The sequence below is a fragment of the Colius striatus genome, chromosome 18 (genome assembly GCF_028858725.1).
Source record: "Colius striatus isolate bColStr4 chromosome 18, bColStr4.1.hap1, whole genome shotgun sequence".
NCBI lineage: Eukaryota > Metazoa > Chordata > Aves > Coliiformes > Coliidae > Colius > Colius striatus.
In genome coordinates, this window is record NC_084776.1 from 6,477,862 (window position 1) to 6,490,118 (window position 12,257).

General features: G+C 62.1%; 1 protein-coding gene across 1 annotated transcript; it reads right to left on the reverse strand.

The window, feature by feature from the left end:
- Positions 1-349: 349 nt before the first annotated feature.
- On the reverse strand, positions 350-8,817 carry EPN3 (epsin 3). The gene is made up of 10 exons (XM_062010896.1): positions 8,730-8,817; positions 5,587-6,242; positions 4,976-5,094; positions 3,269-3,352; positions 2,870-2,977; positions 2,677-2,761; positions 2,121-2,429; positions 1,587-1,697; positions 988-1,209; positions 350-869 (listed from the first exon to the last, which is right to left on the reverse strand). The coding sequence occupies exons 2-10, from the start codon at positions 6,155-6,157 to the stop codon at positions 553-555; spliced, it is 1,926 nt and encodes a 641-aa protein (XP_061866880.1). The 5' UTR covers positions 6,158-6,242; positions 8,730-8,817; the 3' UTR covers positions 350-552.
- Between the last annotated feature and the right edge of the window lie 3,440 nt (positions 8,818-12,257).

Below are 12,257 nucleotides of genomic sequence, written 5' to 3' on the forward strand. Positions count from 1 at the left end.
CCCCCCGCCCGCCCCGGCCCTCCCCGTTCCGCGCCGGGAGCCGCAGCCGTGTCCGTCGGAGCAGTTTATTGTGGTTGGGCGGCCCGCAGCCGCCGCGCTGCCCCCGCCCGCCCCGGCCGCGGGGCGCTGAGGGTGGGCAGCGAGCGGGAGGGGCGGGAAGGGACGCGAGAGCCCGGGGAGCGCGACCCAGCCGGGTCACGGAAGGGAACCCCAGCTCCCGCCCGGCCCCGAGGGGTCCATCCAGCAGCGAGACCCCACGCACCGGCCCTGCCCGCTGCGGCGGAGCCCCCCCTCCGGCCCCGCCGCGGCCCCACCGCCACCCTCGGCAGCGGCTCCGGGGCGCGGGGGCCCGTCCCCTGGCCCTGGCAAGCGCGGGGGCTCATGCTGGCTGCCCCCCAGCCGGCGGGCACGGGGAGGGGGCTGGCGCGGGGGCGACCCTCCCCTGCAGCGAGCGAGCACCGGCCCCCACACAGCTCGTGGCGGGAGGAAAGGCCGGGAGAGAGGAACTGTAACAGCCGGGAAAGGGGGAAAGAGTCTGTACGTCCAGAGCGTTCAGAGGAAGGGGTTGAGCCCCCCCGGAGCGGACGGCGGGGCCGGGGCGCCGCTGAGCGGTAACAATGGCTGCGGGAGGTTGGTGGGGAGCTCGGGGAAGGTGCCGGCCTGGGGGAAGGCACTGGCGGAGGCGGGCAGCGGGGCGGCGGGGGGCACGCTGCTCAGGGGCAGCGGCAGCGACGCGCTGTACGTCATGGAGTTGGCGGGCAGCCCCGCCGGCAGCCCGGGCACCGGAGAGCTGGTCCGCATCTGGTTCAGCGTGGGCTTGGGCTGCTCCGAGAGGCTGAAGGGGTTGGTGGGGGACGGCGTGCTCAGACCTAGCGAGAAGAGAATGGGATGTGTCAGGGCGGCCATGCCACCCTCAGCCCTCCTCTTCTTCCTCCCAAACCCCCCCCCTGCCCGGCCCAGGAAAGCCCTCAGCCGCCAGGTGCCTACCTGAGAGAAAGGGGTTGCGCGTCTTGGAGGCGGGTGCAGGTGCGACCAGGGAGTCCAGGTTGACCAGGGAGGAGGCGGCGGGGCCGAGGAAGGCCTCGGGGGTTTTACAGTCCTTCCGCTCCTTGCCGGAATCGGGCAGGGAGTCAGCAAGGTTAGTGAGGTCGAAGCTCTTGGCCCCGTCCTGCTTGCTGCCGGGGAACAGGTCGCCGAAGGGGTCCAGCTCTGGAGCGGGAGGGTGAGATGAGCTGCGTGAGCCAGCTGAGAGACTCCGGGGGCAATGGCTTCCAGCCCATCACTGCTAACAGCACCTCGCCCCAGGGCACAGCGGGGCCAAGGCTGTGGCACAGCGTGCCCGAGCTTCCCTTGAGCCATGGTGGGAGGCAGCAGGGTACACACAGGCACCAGAGCTGCCCCTTCAGCTACTGGGCAGCCCGAGCCCATGGCATACAGGGTTACAGGTAGGAATGAGCTTTGGCAAGGCCAGTGAGCAGCCAGGCAGAACCCAGCCAGCCCTGGGGCTGCCTCCCTGCAACAGGCAGGCTCAGGTCACCGTCCCCAACCTGCCCAAGCCGGCCCCTGCCCGCTGCCCCAGCTCTTACCCACGGGGCTGCTGGATTTGGCCGAGGAGGGCAGCTGCGAGGGCTCCTGCTCCGGCAGCTCGGCTGGCTCGGGTGGCTTTGCAAACGGGTGGAAAGCGTCGTCCCCTGGAGCTGGGGAAGAGGGGACACTCAAGGAGGGGAGCAAGCGGGGAGGGGAGAGGCAGGAGATGCACAGGCAGGAGAGAGGCAGGGGTGGCTGCCTGCAAGGAGACAGAGGAGACCCTGCGGTGTGGGGGGCTGGGAGCCAGGAGCAGGCTGCAGCTGCAATCTGCTCCCATGGGAGCGCTTCGTTAACTGGACCCTGTTAATTACAGTGGCCCATTCTGTGCTGACATAAAGGTTCCTGGAAGCCCTCAGGATCCTGAGCAGCGAGCGGAGCGTCCTGCAGTGGGGCGGGAGAGTGGGGAGGTGTTTGCAGAGCTGCCTGTGGGAGGAAGAGGGTAGCACCCCAGAATGCCCACTCCCAGGAGGGCAGTGATGGCCAACACTGCCCAGGGGCCCCAGCGAAGCTGAAACATCCATCGAGCCTCTTACCAGAGCTGGGAGGTTGCTCGGCCACAGCGGCCCACGGGTCAGCAGCCGGTGCGGGACCAGGGACCGGGGCAGGGGGGGAGGCCGTCGCCCAGGGGTCCATGGGAGGGAAGCCAGAAGACAAAGGTGCCTTTCCCCAAGGGTCAGAGGCTGCAGCGGTGCCGGGGGCGAAATCCCAGGGCCCGGCAGAGGTTGGCTGGGCCGCAGCACTCGCCTGGGAGATGGGCTCTGCGCCGGCAGCCGGCACCGGCACCCAGGGATCGGCCCCACCAGCCCAGGCTGAGGCTGCCGGCTCCGCTTTGGGTTTCACATCTGAAAGGAGAAGGGAAGCTGTGGAAAAGGAGAATGGTGCAGGACACACAGGGATGCTGAGCGGTGAGGACGTGCTCAGGGGACCACAGCTTCCAGCAGCATGGCCCAGGAGTGCAAGAGTGGGCAGCAGACAGAGGAGATGTGAGAGGTCCTTACTACTGAGCTGCTGGGAATTGGGGAGGGACAGAGGCAAGGGAGAGGTTTCTGCCATGGGCCCAAACTTTGGCAGCCTGTAAGTTGCCCCCACCTGGCATATCCCACGGGTCGGCAGACGTATGGCTGGAGGGGGCCGGTGCCGGCCCAAATATATCTGCCAGCTCCAGGATAGATGACTGCAAAGGAAAGGGAACAAAGACGTGAGGGAAGCTCAGGGCTGACCTGTGGGATCGCCTCGGAGCTCAAGGCTGGCTGTGTGGCCATCCAAGCCCCCAGTGCTTTACCTGGCTTTTCTTCATCTTATCTTCTTCTTCCTCTTCCTCCCTGCCCTGGGCTGTCTCCTCCGCAGCTCTCTGCAGCAGGGAGTTCTCTCCTTGCCAAGCCCTCACCTCCTGCAGGGACAAGGGGTGGGACCCTGTGAGCTCAGCTACCCTGTAGCCAGCACCTTCTCCAGGAGACAGAGACCCAGCGCAGGAGCTGCCACCGCATCCCCAGAAAGTCCCAGCATCCGAGCAGAGGGCTCCTGGGGGGCCCAGCCCCTTGGGAGAAGGCTCAGCTGACAGCCCAGAGCAGTGAAAGCAGAATCAAGTGCCAGAGTGAGAAGGCATTTGAGGCTCCAGTGCCTCAGAGAGAAGCCCAAGTGCAAGGAGAGAGGAGCCCCCGTGGCTGTGGGGCACAGGTACCTTCTCATGCTCCTCTCTGCTCAGCGCGAGCGCGAGCTGCAATTGCCTTTCTTCGTCTGTACTGGAAATTGGAGGAAGTGGCTTCTGCCAACAGAGGAAATGGGGTGACATTTCAGCTTGCCCTTAGCTCATGGGGCTGCTCAGAGGTCCCTGTCCTCTCCTGCGGCCCCTCACCTGCCTGCACACCGTCTCTGTGCCCATCCAGCTGGGTTTGCCTGCAGACCACCAGCCCGGTGCCCCTGTGCTCTGGAACCAGCTCCTGCTCTGGCTCCCCTGCAGCCACTGCCCCAGCTCCTTCTATTACCCCATCACCTGCTGGGATGACTCTAAGTTAGGCAGCCAGCATCTCCCCAGGGAGGTTTTGAAGGCCTCTGATGGAGTTGGCAGAGGAGAAAGGGGTCAGCCAGGCACCCCCTGCCCTGGCAGCCTGCGGGGCAGGAGGGTTTGTGACACTGATCAGGCTCAGCTTGGGAATCCAGCCCTGCTCTGCTGAGGAAAAGGCTCCCAGCTCTGAGGTAGGTTTGGGGAAGGAGGCTGTCCCTGTGCTGCCATGGCAGCCCTGATCACCACCCTGTGATCCAGCAGTGTGGGACTCACAGGGCTGGGCACGGGGGTGGGAGCGTGTGCCTATACCAGGGGGCGTGTGTTGTGTGTGTGTGTGAGCGTGCACACATGTGTGCAGCACACGTGGACTCCTGACTGGCAATGCCTTCCAGAGCCATGTTCCTACAGTGCTCATCACAGCAGTGTGTGGAAGCTATAAATACCCCAGTTCCAGGACAGAAATAGGGATCCACGCTCTGCTCCTTCTCCAGCAGAGCCTCCATCGGGCAGGGCAGAGGGGCAGCACAAGCACCGTCTCCAGAGCCCTAGCGCCGTCTCCCCTGCCCCAACACGGGCTCATGGTGCTCAGTGCCAGCCCCAGGGGTGCCCTGGCACACAGCCTCTTGGTCACCACGTCCCTCTGACTTTGTGTGCCTGGCCAAGGCCACACAGGCCGTGCCAGCCGGCGGCAACCTCAGCCCCTGCACAAATAAGCCGTCCTGAGTGGCAATGGGACCTTGGCTCAGTGGGTAGGGGAGGGGACAGCCCCAGGGGAGTTTGGTGGCTGGGGACAGCAGCTCGCTGCTCACATTCCTGCTTGGCTTCTGCTGCTGTTTTCCAGTGCTCCATCTAGCCTTCCCTAGAGGGAAGGAGCACACAGCTCCACCAAGCCCCCAGCCCCACTGATCCCACAGCCCCAGGGACCTTGCTGCACCCCCCTCCAACACCATCACGTGAGCCACAGCCCTGGGAAAGGAATCGTTTCCTAAAACCTCTGTTGAAAGGCAGGAGACATAGGGGAGCTCAGAGCAGAACCCTCAGTGGAAGAGGGCAGCCAGGTTTGGGGGCAGAGGGGAGGTTCCAGTGAATCCAGAAGACTTCTCTCAAGTTCACCCTGAGATCTGGGAGGCTGGATGGGCCTCAGCCTGGTGCTGTGCCCACCAAAACAAGGATGGGAGCGGGGACATCTGGTGCCTCCTTCTGCCCGCTGGCAATGCTGGATGGCGGGCACAGCGCAAGAGCAGCCTGGTGCGGTTGCAGGTGCATGCACCGGCCTCGGGCAGCCCCCTAAATCCTCCCTCCTCCCAGAGCAATGCCCTGGGATGCCCACAGACAAGCCAAAGTGTGGGGAGGTGCCCCCCGGAGCAGGCAGAGCCATCCTACCTTCTCTGCCTCCTCCCGGCTCATGGCCAGCGCGAGCTGCAGCTGCAGCTCCTCCTCACCCGTTGTCTGTGGCCTCGCTTGTTCCAGGTCAGAGGCAAACCGTGGGGACGAGGATGATGCTAGGAGATAAAAGAGCAAAAGGGGAAAGAGTGGCATCAGGACTGGGGGATTTTGGGGAGCACCAGCAGCCTCTCCCTCCAGGCTCCCATCCCAATGCCCGCAGCTCCACAGCGTGGTTTTCCAAACCCACCTCAACACGTTCCTGTGCCCCCTGATTGAGGGGAACCTGCTTTAGCAGGGGTTGGGCTGGATGAGCTCTGGAGAGCCCTTCCAATTCCCACCACTCAATGACTCCCCAGGGCACATAGTCCCAAATTAGATCTCCCTACTATGAACAAGCCTTAGGTTTAAGGCTCAAGGCCCCACCAGCTGCCACTGTTGGGGTTCAGCAACAACCCAGCCAAACCTCTGCCCAGGGTGCAAGACAGCGACGGGCTCCATCACCCCAAAAGGTGGAAGGGAGCGATGGTGCACACCAAACACAGGGTCCACACAACCTCTAGCCCACAGCGGGCCCAAGCGAGCCCAGGCAAACTGCCAGCAGCACTCACAGTTGAAGGAGGAGGGCGAGCCCCGTGCCCGGCCGTAGTCGTCCCCGTAGGGCGATGCCCGACGGCCGTAGGTGACCTGGTGGCTGCCGCTGCCCATGCCCTCGAGGGCCATGCGCTCCTTGGTCTGCAGCGCGTGCGCCCGCTCCTGCTTCAGCCGCTCCTCGTCCTTCAGCAGGGCCATCACCTGCTTCACCTTCTCACGGATGTTGATGCCTTGGTCTTTGCCGTCGCGGTCGACGTACTGGAAGTCCTTCAGCGTCTGGATAGTGTAGAGGTTCTCCCGACACTGGTGGGTCACCTTCTCGGAGCCGGTTTTGATGAGGTAGTCCAGGAGGGTGAGGGCTTTGTAGACGTGCCGCCAGTTCTTGCCGCTGTCGTTCAGCCGCCGCCAGATCATGCCCATGACCTCAGCGAATGCCACCGTGTTGAAGGTGAGATCGGCGATCTCTGACATGAGGGAGCTGGGAGGTCCCCAGGGATCATTGGAGGTGGCCTCTCGCACCTTGATCTCTGCCTCCGAGTAGTTGTGGACGATGTTCTTCACCTGCCGGCGCAGCGCCGAGGTCGTCATGGCTGCACGGTGCCGGGGAGCCGCCGAGAGCGGGCAGGAACGGTGCAGAGGGGATGAGCACTCAGGGCCACAGCGTCACCAGCACCTGCCACGGGGACACAGACACTCAGCATCAGCCCAGATATCTCTCAGCATCACCTGGGTCACTTCTCAAGGTGGCTGTGCCCATCGTTGGGGCATCAGGTGCACCCTGCCAGGCTGCCAGCGCTCACTAACCCCGAGACTCGCAGGGTGCAGGATGCTAGAGGGGAAAAAAGCCCCTCATAGCAAGTGGATACCAAGCACTGCAGAGCCGCCAAGAGACTTGGCTCCAGATTCAGCAACATTTGGAGGAGATTTTACACTGAACTTCTGCTTCTAAAAGTAACTGCCTGAAAATGGCAGCTCCCTCCTCCAGATCCCAGCTGCCTCAGCCCTGCTGTCCCAGCAAAGCTGGTTTCAGGCCCCTCAGCCCTCAAACCTGCCAGGGGGTCCCCTGTACCCCCAGATGTGCTGCACACAGCCCTGCTCACCCCAGCCATCACCCCAAGGCCCTCAGTGCCACTGAGGACATGTGGTACAGAACCCAAACCCCACCATGAGTCAGAGCCTGCCACGACTTCCCAGCACCAGCAGCCACTCGGGTGGGTTTTCCCACTAAACCTGACAATTCTGCCTCCACAAGAGGCTGTGGGTGCAGAGGCTCGTGCTGCTGTGGGGTGGCCAATTGAGGGTGCCAAAGGCCAGCAGCAGGTCAGCGAGCAGGACGGATAATGCAGCCTTCCTCTCCCAAAAACCCTGAGCTATCTGAGCCTACTCTGTGCCAGCCCCAGGGCCAGGGCAGCAGGGGCTGGTGCTGCCAGGAGCTGCCCCGGTGCCTCCCCAGCACACAGTGCCTGTCCTTGGGATGTGCTGCACCCAATGTGGATGCAAAATGACAGGGTCAGTGTGGACCCATCACAACTCTGTTCCCTGCTCTGTGCTAGCACTAATCCTCACCTTCTCCCTGCATAGTGGGAAGACAGCAGTTACCTTCATTTTGTCAGAAGGCCAAGCAAAGCCAGGAAGGAGGCAGAGGCTGCCTGGAGCTGCCTTGCCCTCAGCAGGGCCACGCTGCAGGGCTGGCTGCTCCCAGAGCTCCTGCTGTGGCTGCAACAAAACTCACTGGCAACGTTTTCCCTGTCTGAGATAATGCTTGTGGGCAGAGTCTCTCCCCCACGCAGCAGCGCCTGCAGACAGTCATTGCCAGTGTCCATCCCACCCACCTCAAGGTGCTGGGACCTCCCTGGACCGCAGCCTTCGTGCTCCATCCCAGCTCAGGACACAGCTCCCTCCTGCCAGAGCTGGGCCAGGGCCGCGCTGAGCTGCCCACGAGCCACTCGCAGCACCCACCACCCTCCCACACAACCCGTGCGACCGGTCGGGCACCTCCTGCTCCCACGGGCCGGCGGCTGGGTGCCCCACGGCTCTGCCAGCAACGTCCCCCGTGAGTCAGAGCGGAGCCTGGCACTGCCGTGCTGGCGGGTGCCTGAAGTTTCTCTGGAGACGCTTCCCTGTATCGATTTCCTTCCGCAATGCAGCCCGTCGGCACGGCCTTTGGCTCCCTGCGGGACAGCCCGGCCCCGCCGCTGCCGGCTCCGCACACAAACGCCTTCGGGACAAGGGCAGACACGCAGCAAAGTCCTCCGGGACTTGGCTCCACGCTCTGCTTGCCACCAACACCCAGCCGGGAGATAAACTCCTGTTTTCCAAAGGTGCCACCGACCCAGCAAACACCAGCAAACACTCCTCCGGGGCAGGACGGTCCCTCCTGCCTCCAACAGGTCAAAGCCCAGGGCCAGCGTGACGGGCTCTGGCAGCGCTCGTCCCAGCCAGAGCCCCAGTTCCAGCTGCACTTTGCCCCCCGTGAGATGGCCCGGGCAGTCTGCATGGGAGGAGATGGGAAGCAGGGGCTGGGGTGAGAGATGCGTGGTCCCGGCTGCAGCCGCTTGCCAGCAGTGCTAAAGGCAGCCGGCTTTATCCAACTCCTTATTTCCACCCTCCCTGGAATATAAAGGGAGTGAAACAGAAGCTGTGCGGGAGATAAGGCAGCAGCACCCGGCAGCTCCTATGGAATTACTGCAGTGACCTTGAGCAAGAGGCTGCCAGGTGGGAGAAGGACAGACGGGTGCGGGGACAGGTCCCATCGCCCCGCGGCCCGGGGCACTGCGGACGCGCAGCCGGGGGGCAGCGAGGAGCGACAACATGGCGGGGGCAGGAGGAGGGGATGGGGGGAAGCAGGAGGCGGAGGGGCCAGACGAGGCGAGGGGGGATTAAAGCCTCGCTCCATCCCTGATCAGGTGCAGGGCTGGGAGCAGCGGCGCCAGCCATGGAGGCGGCGGCGGGGAAAGGCTCCCGGCTGCGCCCTCGGCCGCCCCGCAGCCCGCCCGGGGCCCGCAGCCCGCTCGCGGTGCGCCGAGCCCGGCCCGGGAGCCGCCGCTGCGCCGAGCTGCCCGCCGGAGCTCGGCATCCCCCGGCCCGCGATGCTCCGGCGTCCAGAACCTTCCTCCTCCTCCTCCCCCCGCGCCGCCCAGGGGCCCGCAGCCCCGCTTACCTGCGCGGAGCGGAGCGCGGCCGCTGCGGAGCCGGAGCCGGAGCCGGCGCCGGGGGGGAGCGGGGCTGGAGGCGGCCGCAGCTCGCCCGCCCGCTGCTCGCCGCCGAGTTGCCGGGCTGGCTGGGCAGGTCCCGGCCGCAGGTCCCGGATTAACCCCTTCGGGGCTGCCCGAGCTCGGGGCAGCGGCGCAGGCGTCCGGCTTCGCCCCCCGCCGGCCCCGCTGCCGGTGCGGCGCAGCGCGGTGCGGTACCGGCCGCGGGGGATGCGGCGCCGAGCCCCTGCCCCGCCGCATGCGGGAGGCGGGGATGCGGGAACTGCTCCGTCACTGCCCCTCGCTGGCAGGCAGCCAGGCGCTGCTCGCTGCTGCTCCTCGCTTCCCTTCATTTAGTTATTTGGGGTTTTTTTTCCCCTTTGCCCTTCCCCCTCATTATTTTTAGACAGAAATTAAGGCTCCCCGGGCTCCGAGGGATGCCGACCCCCCCTCCCGGCAATGCAGCTCCGTCTCTGGTACCCAAGGCCACGGCTGCAATTTGCATTTCTGATGTTTATTTATTTATTTTCTGGCAGGATCTATATTTGGAGCAGATTCTTTCCCCTCTCTGAGCAGCTCCCAGAGCCTGGCCGGGGGAAGAGAGAGAGGCAGCAGATGACATGACAAAATAAGTCATGTCTCTCGATCACTTCAGTGCCACCCCCTCTCTCCCAACCCCTGCCTTCCATTTTAATCACTGACAGGCCTTCAAGAACTATGGATATATATAATCTCTGTAATATCACTGACATTTTCCATCACAGAAAGCATCTCCTGCCTGCTGACACACTCTGGAGGGGATGGTGCCTGCCTGCTCTGCTCCCACCACTAAAGGTGCCTGGCTGAGATTGAGCTGAAGATCCAAAGGTGCTGCCCAGGGTGGCAGGAGAAGGCAGAGGGGAGGCCATGTGTCCCCAGGGGCTTTGCAGAGCTCCTCAGCCCAGTTTTCCCAACAGGTTCTGGCCTTGCAAGCACAATGCACCACTGCTCCCCCTCCCTGCTGAGCCTGGGAGAAGAGCTTGTCCAGCATCCCCCTCACAGCCTCCAGGTCACCCTGGAGCTCAGCCCAGCTTGGGCAAGGGGAAGCCTTTCCTCACAGTTCCCTCAGACCCAGGCCTTCCTCTTCCTCGCCAGTACTGTCAGAGGCCATGGCATCCAGCTTGTCCCTCTCCTGACACTGGGCTTTGATAAGCACAAAGTGCCCCTCTCCCTGGGGACAGCACCCCACGAGCCACAGTGGAGCTGTACAAAGAGGGGAGTGCCCCACAACCCCAGCCTAAGCCCCAGAGATGTCTTCCCTCAGCCCAGGCCCAAGCTGGCTGCTCCCCTGGCCTCCCTCTGCCATGCACCATCCATTCCAGCCTCTGGAAATGAACCATCACCTTCAACTTGCAGCAGGTTCTTGGAATTCCCCTTCCCAGCCTCTGCCTTCACCCCCCACCTCCCGTGGTGGGGTTGGTGTGTAACTCCCAAGCTCAGGAAGGTCACTCACCCCAGGAATTCAGCAAAGCCAACACCAATGATTAACACTAATCCAAATAATGGCCACTTTGGGAGAGGAGAAGGAATAATCTCCTTGCCTGGGAGAATAATCTCCCTGCTGGGACTTGGCATTGGAGATCCTTGGGAGAACAGGGCTGAGGGGCTCTGCTCTCATGGCAGACCCCACATCCCTCCCCAGGCCTGTACACGAGGGCTATGTGTTTCTGAGGGTGTTCTGTGGGAGCCAGTTCTAATGGCCCTGCAGCTCCTGTCATGGAACTTCTACAAATCAATGCAAAATGGGGGGGAAAAAAGAAGCAAAAAGGCAGCTGGCTCAGGGAAAACTGCAGCAGGCAGAGAGCAGAGTGTTGGCCCAGTATTTCCCTTCCTCTGCCCTGCCTGTACCTTGTCCCTTGAGGACATCTGTCCAAGGCTGTAAGAGGCAACAACAATATTTATGACTAAAAAAAACCCCTTAATCAGATTATTGCCAGCATTTAGGTTTGTTCTCCTTTGTAGAAGTTCCTGTGGCACTCCCTGGGCTACTGGGAGGGAAGGGACACCAGTGCAGGACACCCCTCTGGGATATGGGACTGGTGTGAAACTCCCATCTCTGCTCTCTTCTGAGCACCTTTTCCTGGGAGCAGAGCCTGGTGCCATGGGCTGGACTGGGGCCATGGATACTGAGAAGGGCCTTTGCCATCCTTTCAGGTTAAGCTACCATCCAAAATCCTGCCTTTGAGACAACCACGTTGCCTCTATAATGTGCAGACTCCTTCTTGTCTAGAAACAGATGGCTTGAGCTGAGTTGGGCATATTCACAAGCTGATAATCATCTCCAGGGAGGCAGGAGCTATTGTCAGAGCCTGTGAGACACACCCCAACTTCAGGCCTTTTTCCTTCCAATTCTCAAAATGTTGCTGAAATTCTCAGTGCAGGAATGCTGAGCAGAGACATTCCCTTTGTGGGTTCATGCTTGCTAAGCCAGGAGAGGCTCCTGCCTTCCACAGGAGCCAAAGTGCTACACCCCTCTAAGGGCAGCTCAAAAGGCAAAGGGCCTCACCTGGGCAGCTCAAAAAGCCAAGCTGGGCTCTGGGGAGGTACTACCAGGAGCTAAGGGGAAAAATAAATCCTCTCCCCAGAGACAGCAGGTGAGTTAAAAAGCAAACCAATGGTGCAGGAGGAACAGTTATTTTGCACCACGTGCAGCTCGTGGTGGCTGCCAGTGCAGAGCCCGAGGCACGGGCACCTGCTGCAGGCCCTGGCACAGTGTGGGGACACCCCTGTGCCTCACAACCCCAAAACTGTCCCAAAACCCAACCATTCACAGACACTGAGGTCATTTCTCTACAGGGCCAAAGCCTTTCTGGGGAATGCTGTCTGGCTGCTTGAGCAGGAAGGCAGCACTTGGCTGACATACGTGATGCCAGGGCAAGAAAGACCCTGCACCCAGCTGGCCCTGCCCTGGAAAGCTGCTCCAGCCCAAGCAACTCTCTGAGAGCCTTCCAAAAAAAGCTCCATTCCAGCCATGATGCACAAGGAAACCCAGAGAGAAAGTGGTGACAAGCCCAGAGAGGCTGGCAGAGGCAGGAGGGGGGCTCCAGCACAAGGCCTCCCCTCCTCCTCACAATATCTCTGGCATAGATTTCACCCATTTTAATTCAAGAGTGATTAGTTCTGGAAGGAAACAAGTAAGAGCTGGCTCAGAACTGGGCTTGGGTACCTTGAGGTGAATGAGAAGAGATGGCAAGATCAGCACAAGAAGTAAACTCCTGGGTGGAAATGCAGGCAGGTTGGCATGGCCCTGGGGACAGAGCATTTCACTGGGATCCCAAACACCTCAGGAGTCTGCTGGCAGTCAGTAAAAAGAAGACTGGACAAGCAATCAAGAATATGATCAAAAATGGGATGGATTAAGTTATTGTGCTGGTGCTTGGGCTTGTGAGTCCAAGGTACACTCTGCTCACCCACCTGCTAGCCAAGCGAGATTGAGAAACGAGAGTAAGACTTATCTC

What these genes read in the sequence shown, in the direction of transcription:
- EPN3 (XM_062010896.1), bottom strand. Translation starts at nt 6,157, where the DNA reads ATGACGACCTCGGCGCTGCGCCGGCAGGTGAAGAACATCGTCCACAAC. An exon ending in GCAGAGAGGAGCATGAGAAG is followed by an intron (nt 2,978 to 3,268) that starts GTACCTGTGCCC and finishes TTGTCCCTGCAG; the next exon opens with GAGGTGAGGGCTTGGCAAGG. An exon ending in ATAAGATGAAGAAAAGCCAG is followed by an intron (nt 2,762 to 2,869) that starts GTAAAGCACTGG and finishes TTTCCTTTGCAG; the next exon opens with TCATCTATCCTGGAGCTGGC.